This window comes from Panthera pardus, unplaced genomic scaffold (assembly GCF_024362965.1).
Source record: "Panthera pardus isolate Hobbes unplaced genomic scaffold, ASM2436296v1 HiC_scaffold_22, whole genome shotgun sequence".
Taxonomy (NCBI): Eukaryota; Metazoa; Chordata; class Mammalia; order Carnivora; family Felidae; genus Panthera; species Panthera pardus.
This window is the reverse complement of record NW_026526788.1, coordinates 61435979-61448436: the sequence shown is the minus strand read 5'-3', so window position 1 is coordinate 61448436 and position 12458 is coordinate 61435979. Positions and strand designations below refer to the sequence as shown.

Genomic DNA, 12458 nt, shown 5'->3' with positions numbered 1-12458 from the left:
AGCTGTGAGATGCGTTTGAGGCAGGGCAAAGGCAAAAGTATGATGGTGCTCACAAAGGAGAAAAATACTATCATTTCTACCAGTGGACATTAAAGTGAGAAACAGCAGTAAACACAGGGCCAGAATTTGGAGTTCAAATCTAGACTGACTGGGGTGACTTAGAAACATTTCTGAGTTTCAGTGTCCGCATCTGTGAAATGTAGATACATACCACTGACCTGCCTACCTCACAGGCCTTTGGCGGGGGCCGAATTATGAGAAAGTGCCCTGAAAACTACAAAGTCCTGTGTAAACGTCAGTTATTTATGGCTTCACTTCTAGGCAACCCTGTGGGTCCTTCCTCCTGAACTGTGTCTCAGAAAAACCTCACCCTTCAGGATGAAAATATTCCAGTGACATCATTCATATACTGCTTATGAAATAACAGTTAACATCAATGCCTTCACGCTGAAACATCAAAACTCTTTCTACTGAAATAAATATATATAATAAATATATTTTTATTATATATTTATATATAAATATTTATATATAATTTATATATAAATTTATTATATAAAAAATTTATATATATATTTATGTATAAATATATATATATATATTAAAAGATGGGTGTGTACGTATTTTTTAAATTTTTTAAGCGCTGGTAGTGACTTCTACTCCACGCTTGCTGTAATTATGTTTAGAAACCAGTACCAGATGCAGGTTTCCTTCTGGAAAATTCAGAAATTCCATTCCATTTTATAGCATGTTGTCAAGCAACCAACTGAAGACTAGCCTGCAAGGAGCACTTTGCTCTCATCTCAGAAGATGGGTTACGTACTAGCGACAGATAAAACCAGATACAAGCCCTGGATGCTAAAGAGGGAACTGCTTCGGCACAAGCATACCTAAACGAACGCAAACAGCTCGTAAGCAAACATAAATCCACTGAAAAGCACACTGAGCGTCTGATTTTAAAATACTTGAGGGCTATGAGCAGACCCCTCCTTGAAATTAAAGAACACCTCACTTCCTTTAAAGTTTGACAGAGTAGCCTCTGCAACCCGGCCTCCCTTTAGCAATCTCTCTTTGAGCTACATGCAGGCCCCATTTTGTTCAACCTTACGCTCCACTGTCTTAGCTGCTCCTTGGATGATAAACCCAAATAAAGTTCTAACGCACCTTGACGAAGGCAAAAAGAAGGGGCAAGAGGCAGGAAAGGGACAAGGGGAGCGAGAACTCCTCGTGCCACTCCGCACCGGTGGCTGTTTTGTCTTACAAGTAAGTGCAACTTCCCGTTTTCTCCCTCTTACCTTGTACACTTTCCCAAAGGCTCCGTCGCCCAGTTCTCCTATAATTTCCCAAAACTCCTCGGGGTTCAGGTCCCTCTTCACATGTTCGTACTGCTTCTTCTTCTTCTCGCTCCCCAACTTGAAGATCTTACGGAAATTGAAGAAGGACATTTTTCCTCCCGGCAGAGTTCCTCGCACTTAAGCACGAAAAGCAACAATAAAAAGCAAAGTTTCTCCTCCCTCCTCGCCGCGCGAGCCCGGCGGGCGGCGCCGGGCGCGGGCTTTCCCGGCTCCCGCCGCTCCGGCCGGGCCGTGCCCGGGGAGGGCGGGGCGCGCTACTCGGGCTCCGGCCCACGGGCAGGAGGGGGTGGGGGCGGGGGGTGCTGCGCGGGCGGCCCCTCTGCCGAGCCCGGCCCGCGGGCCGCGCGGGTAGGCGCCGCGCGCCCGGCCGGCCCTCAGGGGGCGGCACCTGCCCGGACGCTCGCCCCGACCCGACCCGGTCCGAGAGGTCCGGACGTCCGCGGCCGCCGCGGCTTAGGCCCGTGTCACGGCGAGTCTCCCGGGGCGGCGGCCACTCCGGGCGAGGGACGCGGCCGGCGGCCCCTGAAGCGGGCAGTCGACAGGCCGAGCTCTCTCGCCTCCGGACGCGAGCCCAAGGTCTCCTCCACAGCCGTCTGCTCCCGCGGCGCGAGGCCCGCGCGTCCCTTCGGTTCTGAGGCGCCGCCGCCGCCTGGCTCCCTCCCCAGCCCACACAGCCTCGGCCTGGAGCGCGCGTAGACGCCGACGCCGCAGCGCGCCCGCGCTCCCGCCGCGCGCCCCGCTCACTGCGCGCTCGCGCGGGGGCGTCCCCTCTGGCCCCGCGCACGCGCGTTGAGCTCAGTGTGCTGGCGGCCGGCAGGGGCTAGCTGGCGCCGGGAGTGGGGTGTGTTGCGGGAGCCCGTGCTCGTCACTCCTTGACGGTTGCTCTAGGTTTGCCCCGGCAAGCCCCCAAATCCTTGTCAGCCCACCGCTCTGGTGGAGTTCCCCGGTGGGCACGACCCTTTTGGTTGTGCTAGCGGATGTTGCCCCCATTCTGGATCTGGAAAATTTGTAGAGTGAAAGCCGAGCTGCCGCTTGGGGCCGGAAAGTGGATCTTTTCTCTCTCTAACGGGTCCCAAAGTACTGTGAGAGGGCACTATGTGTTGTGGTTGGGAACTCTGAAGCCAGAGCTTACCAGCTCTGTGACCTTGGGGAGGTAACCTCTCGGAGCCTTAGTTTCTTCATGGTGAGATGCAGACCCTAATAGTCTCTACCTGGAGGACTTGTGGCGAGGAATAAATGAGGCAGTAGATGTAGGCCCTTGGCATGCTGCATGAACAGGCAAGGGCTCACTTTTAGTTCTTGCTGTTGGTACAAGTGTACAGGTAAGAGAGGCATAGATACGTAAAAATTGCTTAAACCCGCTTCTCAAGTTATGACCACGGACACTCCCTTCTGGCCACTTCCACAGTCGTAACCACCCTGGTGCCACCCTTCGTGACTCCATCTGAGCTAAGAACTTCACTTCCTGACCTGGTTCCGGCCCCCTTGGACAACAGTAGTGACAGACTGCCTAGTGTGGCGATGTGGGCGTTAGCTGGAATCCGCCCTTGATGACCTACCTTCCCCTCCTCCTGCAGAAGAGAGCTGTTTCGGGACAGTGATTTGTTGCTCGTTTTGGTATCCAAGAACCTAGCAACATTCCTGGCGCATAATGAGAAGGCAGATCCCTTGAAGGAAGGAAGGAAGGTTATCTGGAGGAAAGTTGTGTTACTATCTATAAAATAATCACATACCCCTCCCTAACCGTTTGGGCCTCTAGCCCCAAAATGGCATACCAAAACCCCTCTTCCAGTAAGAAGGTTATGATGATTTTTTTTCTCAAGATCCCCTTGTTTTTCTAATAGTTGTATGGAGGTATAATTGGTATACAATAAGTTGTACATATTTTTAAATCAACAGTTTTATGTGTTTTGACAAATGTATACACCTGTGAAAATACCATAACCCATTCATTTATGTAGGTGGCACTAGATGTAAAGGTAACATACTCATTATGGAAAATGAAGAAATGCACAAAGAATAAAAAGTACTATAATTCCACCATCCAGAGACAACCATTGGTTAGATTTTACATACAGTATTTCTAAACAGGATTTTTTTGGCTGTGCATTAACTTCTTTTTTTACAGGGATAAAATTATACTGCATATAAAGGTTTACATCCTGTACTTTTCATATTCCAGTATGATTAGTAATTATTTTCTTCCATCGTGAGATATTTAGATTACAACTTTTCTCTGTTTTAGATAAAACACTGAAAAATACCTTTGTTTACAAATCCTTTTCCACATGTTTGATTATTTCCGTGGAATAAATTACCAGAAGTAGAGTTGGGTCAAAGGATATAAATCTGTTTCCTTTTCTTTTCTTTTCTTTTTTTTTTTTTTTTTTGACTCTTTTCAAAATAGAAAAACCTTACTGTTTTCTCAAATTAAGTGACAGTATATCCTTATTGCAAATTAATTCAAATAATACAAAAATAATAAACAAGGAAGCTGTCATTCTCTCCTCTTGCTTTCCCCCTTCCCAGCTTTACCCCCACCCTATACACTGTGAAATGTTAAGCCTATGAGCATGAGGAAACATTTGGGGGAGATAACAAAAAAAATTCTAAAGCTGGATTATGGTGATAATTGCACAACTGAAAATATACATTTACTGAAAATCACTGGATTGTACACTTACAATGGGAAATTTTATGGTATATAAATTAAACCACAGTAAAGCTGCTTTTTAGAAGTTAGACCCATAAAGATATATAACCATATTTTTTCTATGCATATACTTTTTAAATATAAAAATGGTATCCAATATGGACCATGGACATATTTCTATGACAGCACAAATAGATCTAATCCTTTTTAGTGGGTGCATAGAGCCCCAGTGTACAGCTCTACCATAGTTTATTAAGCATTTCTTTATTGGTAGGCATTTAGGTAGTTTCTAATTTTTTGTCATCATAAACAAAACTACAGTGACCATGCATATACAAGCATCTTTGTATTTTTCTGATTACATTTCCTTATGACGAAATTCAAGTAGAATTGCTGAGTCAAAGACTATATTAATATTAAAATTTTTGTTTACTAAATTGGCCTCTAGAAAGGTTGTGCCAATGTGTACTCCTGCCAACAATGTATGAGAGTGCCAATTTCACCACACCTTCAATAGCACCAAGGTATTGTCCCATATTAAAAGTATAATAATTTGATAGCCCAACATAACCTCTAATTTACAATTATCTGATTACTAGTGGTGTAACACCTTTCCATATGTATATTAGCCACTTTTATTTCTTACTCATCATATCAATGAATAATATCAAATGATATTATTAGCATCGTATCAATGAAGTGATGAAGCCTCACGTATTTTGATGAGATGATCATGGGGTTAATTATAGCTTATGCATTTTTTACATGAGGTTATAGCCACAGAAATTATTTAATAATACCAGAGGAGATGTCATTTTGACAGATTCACATTTTCCCAGTAATGACCATGATATCTAGATGTCTGTGTTATTCACAAATTGTAATATGGGTTCCTTGAGTTTTTCAACCATTAAAAGTGAAGTTTAACCAGTGGCCATGTATGTATTCACTTAGTACATTCATTCATTCATTTTGGACTCCACTCACCTTAAAAATAATTTAAGACAGGGGTACCTGGGTGGCTCAGTTGGTTAAGCAACTGACTCTTGATTTCAGCTCGGGTCATCATCTCAGGGTCTTCAGATCAAGCCCCAAGTCAGGCTCTGCACTGAGCATGGAGCCTGTTTAAGATTCTCTCTCCCTCTTCCTCTTTGGCTACCCAGCTTGATATCTCTCTCTCTTGTACTAAAAAAAAAAAAAAAAAAAAAGTTGGTGAGGGGATAATTGTCCTCACAATTTATGAGATAACTAACCTTCACTGAAAACAATAAGGATATCATTAAAAATTGAATATGTATTGAGTGCTTCCTACATGCCAGGCATATTAACACAGTGGTTTATATGCATCATCTCATTTAAACCTCACATCAACCCTACAAGGTGGGCGCTGTAGTAACCCTGATGTAAAAGCAAGGAAAGCTGAGACAGTTAAATAGCATGGTCATGGCCTCAGAGATAAAAATGGCAGATTTGAACTTAAATCCAGACCTTGGTAAACCAAACTCCTTAGCATTTAGCAACTCCCCTGTCTCCTTAGCCTTACTGAGCTATCTCACGGGATTGTTGCCACTGAGATTTCTTTCTCCTGCCCTTCTTAACTTGAAATCATACTCCACTCATTGTCTCCACTTTGTTAGCTCTGAAACGTGTATGTATGTGAGTGTGTATATGTGTATATGTGTATATGTCTAATGTTTATATGTGAATATATATGTGTGTGTGTGTATTTGTGTATGATCATGTGTGTATATATTGTGTGAATGTGTGTGTATATGTATGTGAATATGTGTGTATATGGGTATGTGTGGGTATGTTTATATGTGAAAATGTGTATATGTGGGATGTATATGAGGATATGTGTATGTTTCTTTCTCCAGACTAGGGCAATTTGAGGACAGGGACTGGTTCTTGCCCATCCTTACATCCCCTGATCAAACCTGATGCCTTCCAATTCCATAATTTTTGTCGAATAATGAATGAAACCGAAAAAACTTTATACCTACTGAAAGTAAATCACATGTCAATTTCTTTCCCCTTCCTTATTTCTAATTTAGGCAGCAAATTTACTAGTACATTCTTTAAGTGCTACTGTGTAGGTTACATGCAAATAGCAAATTCCTTTGGTGTACAAGTACTCTGTGGCATAAATACATTTTTCTCTCCTTGTGGAGTTCTATTTTCAGGAAGCATTTTTTCAGGTATTTTTAAGAAAGTAACCTGCAATTATAGCAATTATTCTCCTAAAATAGGATTGTGTGTCATTCAGAAATTCCAAATCCGATTTTTGGTTATTTTTTTCCTATTTTAAAAGTAAACAAATAACCTGATTTAAGCTGTTTTTGTCTCAAAAGGGGACTCTAAAAATATCCTCCTTTCTACCTCATCTCCCTTTTTGCGTCATACAGAATCGTTACACTCACACTCCCACCCTCTCTTCATTCCTAGCTACTTCTGCTGAAATGAATCATAAGCATTTGGCAGTGTAATGATAAGTCTTAATATGTTCAAATCCTGAGAAAATAAAAAATGAAAACTGTACAGATAGACACTAACATCTTTTGAACTTTAAGGACTTGGATGGTCAATATTGAATTTATTTCACTTAGACATTAACTAGCTACAGCACCAGGCAATGAACCCCCTGTGATTGATAAAAGCCTTTGTGCTATTCTATTGCTTCATACTGTTATGTATTATATTTCTTCTGTCTTTGTTTCATAAGACATATGCTGGATGTGACACTTCTGAGCAACTGGCTCAAAATTATTTGTCCTGTCATTAACTGACTCCATGGGCAAGTCACTCCTCAATACTTTGTGGCTTATGCACGAGTTTCAGTTTTAACAGAGGTGGCTTCAGGGAAATGAAACCATTCAGAATCACCAAGAAAATAGGATAACTGCTCAGATTGTAGTAATTTGCCTCTTTAAAATGATCTTATGATCTCTAAGAGCCCTTGTAACTATAAAATTCTGTTTTCATTGTGCCCCTAACTTTAGTTGTGTTATATATTAGTAATTGTGCCCATTTTTAGGATATAATTGTGACTGAAGAGTAAATAAATGCAGCTGGAATTTTAAAAAGAAGGGCATGTCTATCAAAAAATCACTGAGAATCCTGTTTGCACTGCAAATTATTCTTGAAATAACCCTTAAGAAATTTACCAAGTGAGAAAGGAAAGCACACTATATGCATTGTGAGGGGAGGGAGGGATATTTTCAGAGTAAAGTCAATGCCTGTCTTCCAGAAGAAATGTTCAGGTTTTTGCTCTTAAGAAATAACGTCCCAACTCCTTACCACTGTCTCCTACTCTTCCTCATTTCCTCTTCTAATCTTCCAGAACCTGGCACCTCACCCAGGTCTTTAATGAAAACTTTGTTACTACGCATTCCTGTTTCACAAAGCTGTCACAGCAATTACAAACCGCAATTTGTGGCTTATTGCAGTATATTATTAACACAATCATGAGACACTGCCATTTGTCTGGAAAACAAAATCTTTTCTATTTCTGTGGCTCGTTTTGCATGTTGCTACAGGAGGAAATTAACCAATATAGACTCCTATTAGAAGTATATTTATTCTCAAGTTTTTATCCATGTGAACTTCATAAAACAGCCATTTCTAACAAAAACAGACCAATTATTTGTGATTAAGTGTTCAGCTGAATACAAAATATGTATTCCAAAGTTGACTCTTCAAATAACTATTTAGAATTGCCACCTTTTATCCATTCCCTCCCTCAACAAACAGTGTCAATTTTCTGCTATATGCCAGGCAGTATCCTAGCGACTGGGGAATCAGAATCAAAACAGATTAAAAAAAAAAAAAAAAAAAAAAAAAAAAAAAAAAACTAACAAAAATCTGTACCTCTTGGAATTTATATTGTAGATGGGTAATAATAAGAGATATTATCTTCTAGTCCAGTGCTCAACCAGGGGTGATTTTATCTGTCCCCCCAGAAATTTGGCAATTTCTGAGGGCAGTTTTGCTTGTCACAACTGGGGAGAAGGGGTGCTGCTGACATCTGGTGAGTAGAGGCCAGCAATGCTGCTAAACATCCTACATAGGCAGTATGGGACAGCCCTCCACCCCACCCCCAATAAAAAACTATCCAGCTGAGATTGAGAAACCTGGGACTAATCTTTAATGTTAGAAGTCAGAATGTTGGATACCCTTAAGAGAGTAGTAGCTGGAAGAGGGCCTAAGGTGGGGGAGGCTTCTGGATGCTGATTACATGAGTGGATTTATTATGCAAAAATCCACTAAACTCTGTTCTTATGATTTGTGTGTTTTTCTATAGGTATAATTTAACATGTATAGCCACTACATTCTTTGAAACTCTTTCCAACAAGAGTGAGGGGTCTATGTCCCCTGCCCTGTAACCTTATATCTGTGACTGCTTAACCAATGTAATATAGCAGGGTCTGTGCCAGCTTCCAGATCCAGACCTTAGGAAATTGACAGTTTCTACTTCCTGTCACTTGGGATGCTTACTCTTGGGTACCAACCACCATGCTCCTCAGAAGCCCAAACAATCCATGGAGAGGCCCCTGTGGAGATACCCCCAGGCCCTCAAAACTGATTGACCTTCAACCTGACAGCCAGCATCAACTTGCCAGCAATGTGAGTAAACCATCCTGAACTTGGTCTTCCAGCCTCTACTCAAACTACCTCAGCTGACATCAAGTGGAGAAACCTAAGCCTCCCCCACTGAGCCTTGCCCAAATTGCAGATTCATGAACTAAATAAGTAATGGCTGTTAATTTAAGCCATTAAGTTTTAGGGAAGTTTGTTAAGCAACAATCTGTAACTGGAACAATGTTAAGTAAATCAAAATTTTACTTTAGAAAGGAGAACTATAGCCATATAGCTTTGGGAAATTCTTGGCTAAATACAGTTTTAAAGTCTTTCTTACTGTAGGGGCACCTAGGTGGCTCAGTCGGTTGAGCATCTGACTCTTGATTTCCTTCAGGTTATGATCTCAGAGTCGTGGGATCAAGCCCCATGCTTGGGATTCTCTCTCCCTCTGCCCCACCCTTGCATGTGTGTATGCCTAAACTGTCTCTCTCAAATAAATAAAGTCTGTCTTACTGTAGAACTTTTAATGGGCTAATGTGTTTTGTGTTTCTGTACAAGAGTAGCCAGTGTTTCTCAAACATTTTTAACCCCAGAATCTATATTTTCAGGCATCATCTTGCAGGACTGGTGCTCAATGGATCAGACTTTAAGAAAACTACGCTAACGTAATTTTAAGAAAATTACGCTACGTAATTCAGAGTTAATATCAGCATAGGTTTAACTGGAAAATTCATCTGTAATGCAGTTAATTCTGATAATAAGGTGAAATAATCTTAAATTTGCCTAATGAAAAATTATCTAATTATTTGAAAAGTTGTAATGGTAGTTTAAAAGATTAGATGACATACCAATAGTTATTTCAAAGTCCCTGAGATCATAATCAATGGCTACATAAATTTAAAAAAGAAAAGCCACTGAATTATGTTTTACTTAGAAAATAATAGTAGCAATGTATGCCTTGATGCTGAATGTTATAAAATGCTTTCCATGTTTTTTTAAATTCTCACTTGATCTTAAGTTGAACTCTACAACATACTTCTAATATACCTTTGGAAATTTGGCTGTTTGTCTTGTCCTTAAAAAGCAACACTGGATGGAAATGGATAAATTGAGGAAATATATCCTGGCTCATGGCTAGTGGAGCTCAAGTTTATTCTTCATTGTCATCATCCAAAATTAAATGGAGGTTGTGTTTTTTGTTTTCTTCTCAAAGACCAATCCCCATGTCCTCCATATCTCAGCTCGGGCATTTCATTTCAGCATGAGGGAACTATGGAATAAAAACACAATGTTAGGGGCACCTGGGTGGCTCAGTTCATTGTCCAACTTCAGCTTAGATCATGACCTCACAGTTCATGAGTTCAAGACCCGTGCTGGCAGTGTGGAGCTTGCTTGGGATTCTTGCTCTCCCCTCTCTCTCTTGCCCTCCCTTGCTCATACTTTCTCTCTCTCTCAAAATAAATAAATAAGCAACTTTAAAAAAAAAAAAAAACAGTGTTAAAGTATAGCATTATGAAGGCTAGGATGCTGACCAGTTTTTCAGGAGCCCCTTGCCATCATTCCCCTTTAACCTTTCAAATGCTCTGCTGGAGCCTGACCTCTGGAGGTAGAGTTCTCCACTCAGTCTTTTATTCCATGCTTACCCTGGATCTACAGTGCCCTGCTTTCCATCCCAGAGCCTTACTACCAAGTCTTAACCACCCTGATCTATGCCTGATTGCTGGAAAAGTTATTTTCTGCATGAACCTTCACGTTCAAATTGTGCTGACACTAATCACCTCACTTCCAAACCAACTGAGTTAGGAATTCTGGTTTCTAGATTTCTCCTTGGCTTGTAGAAAGACCATTTGTTTGGCTTTTGTGCATCACACAGAAGCACACTACCAAAAGGGCAGGAGAAGGCTGAAATCCAGCCTACCTTTCATTAACTAGGCTGAGTGTCTGGGAGTCTGTCAGCCCAAACGGACATCTTTTTCTGGATTTAACAAAGATAATTTATAAAGTAGTGTTTGTGCTGGCTTCTACCATAGGTCTCCGTGTAGTCATTTGAACAGCCAGGATGTTCTCTTTTCCTATCTTTTCTGTTACCTTAGGCTCTGTCCCATTCTATACTATATCAGACATGTCCACTAAATATTAGAGATTTCACTGAGTGATTTGTAAAACATTCTGTGCCCTCACATTCTATGATTCTGTATTCTGTTCTTGCTAATTCTGTGCCCTCACGTTCTATGATTCTGTATTCTGTTCTTTCTAATTCTGTGCCCTCACGTTCTATGATTCTGTATTCTGTGCTTGCTATCTTGCCTCTTCTTATGGACCCAGTGCTCTGTCCCTCTGGCCGGCAGGCTGTCATCTAATCTAATGCCCTGCTACAGTAGAATTTTCAGCTCTTTCTGACCCACCCAGACATCATCCCCTTTTACAACAACCTTATTTTAAAGATGCCCAAACACCCAATTAAAATTTTAAAGGCAAATCCTTTAAAATTGACATCTATTATATCCATTGACATCTATTATAACTTTTTTAAATAGTTGAAAACTATGATCACTTTTTAATCAGGTCATTTTCTTTTCAGAGAAAAAATCTAAAATAATAGTAACAGGTTGTAAATACCTCACCGAGGACAGGAGAAGATGGATGTCCCAGCTCAGAGAGCTAATTCGTTCTTCCTCCGCCTTTTTGCTCTATACAGGCCCTCAGCAGGTGAATGATGTCCACCTGCCTTGGCGAGGGCAGACTTCCTTTGCTCACTGTGCCAATTTAGATGCTGGCCTTTCCACAACACCCTCACAGACACACCCAGGAATAAGGTTTTACCAGCTACCTCAGCGTCACTTAGCCCAGTTGACTTTATACGTAAAGTTAACACGGCGCCATGCCACATAACACTACTTGGAACTGTTAGATGCATACAACGAAATGGATGAATCTGAAAAAATTGTACTAGTGAAAGAAGCTGTGACAAAAGGGTACATTCCATTTGTACTGTGAATGGAAACTAAAATACAAATTAAACTATAGTGATGAAAGATAGATATCGATGGTTGTCTGGAGGCAGGTGAGAGAGAAATTACACAGAGTCGTATGGAAACTTGGAGGGGAGCAGTAAATATGCGCCTTATTTTGATTATGGTGATAGATTCACAGGTGAAGATATATGTCAAAACCTACCAAATTGTACAGTTTAAACATACAATGTATTGTGCCAATTATACCTTGATGAAACTGAAAAACTTACTTTAATGATGCTATCTAATCAAATAATAACCTAATCAAGGCATCATTACAATTATAATCAATTAATAATTATTGTGACTTTGTATCTTATTCAAAATCAACTCATATTGTCTTAATAATAATAAAAAACCCAGGTTTACATTATGGCTATGCACATAACTAAAGTTTACACTCAGAGTCCCCAGGTGAAACATTAAGAAATGGTCCTTCACTCTAATTGAAAATTGAAAATCCATTTTCATAGAAAAGACAAATGGAGGGATGACCTGAGTGGGCTTTGGTACCCCCAATATCCCCATTGACAACCATTCCTTCCATTCTTTGAAATGGACATATTTTATAGACACAGTTTTTCTGAATGGTATATAAAGTGCTATGTAAATAAAGCTTGGAAGTAAGTCCTCGAGCCTCCAGTTCCAAATAAACTATCCATAAGCCCCCTATCACCACATACAATTCTGGGTCACCACTGGGAGAGACTTCCCCCTTTTTGTGACCCTTCCTATAATACAGAAGCCACTTGGGTGGTTTTTATACCTGTGATTAGCACCAATAATTATGCTGAGATTTGTAGAACATTTTGCTTCTAATCAGTATTCACTGAATTTCTCAAAATGTAGGCTTCAAGT

General features: G+C 40.7%; 1 protein-coding gene across 2 annotated transcripts in view; it reads right to left on the bottom strand.

Annotated features, from left to right (window-relative positions):
* Positions 1–1579, bottom strand: part of SLK (STE20 like kinase) — a 56071-nt gene extending 54492 nt beyond the window's left edge. Inside the window, exon 1 of one of the 2 annotated variants that reach the window (XM_019459347.2) lies at positions 1296–1579. In XM_019459347.2, the coding sequence (XP_019314892.2) occupies positions 1296–1445 (150 nt within the window). In that variant the 5' untranslated portion in view covers positions 1446–1579. The remainder of the gene's footprint in view (positions 1–1295) is intronic. The other variant, XM_019459349.2, reaches the window with a different exon arrangement.
* Positions 1580–12458: the final 10879 nt, after the last annotated feature.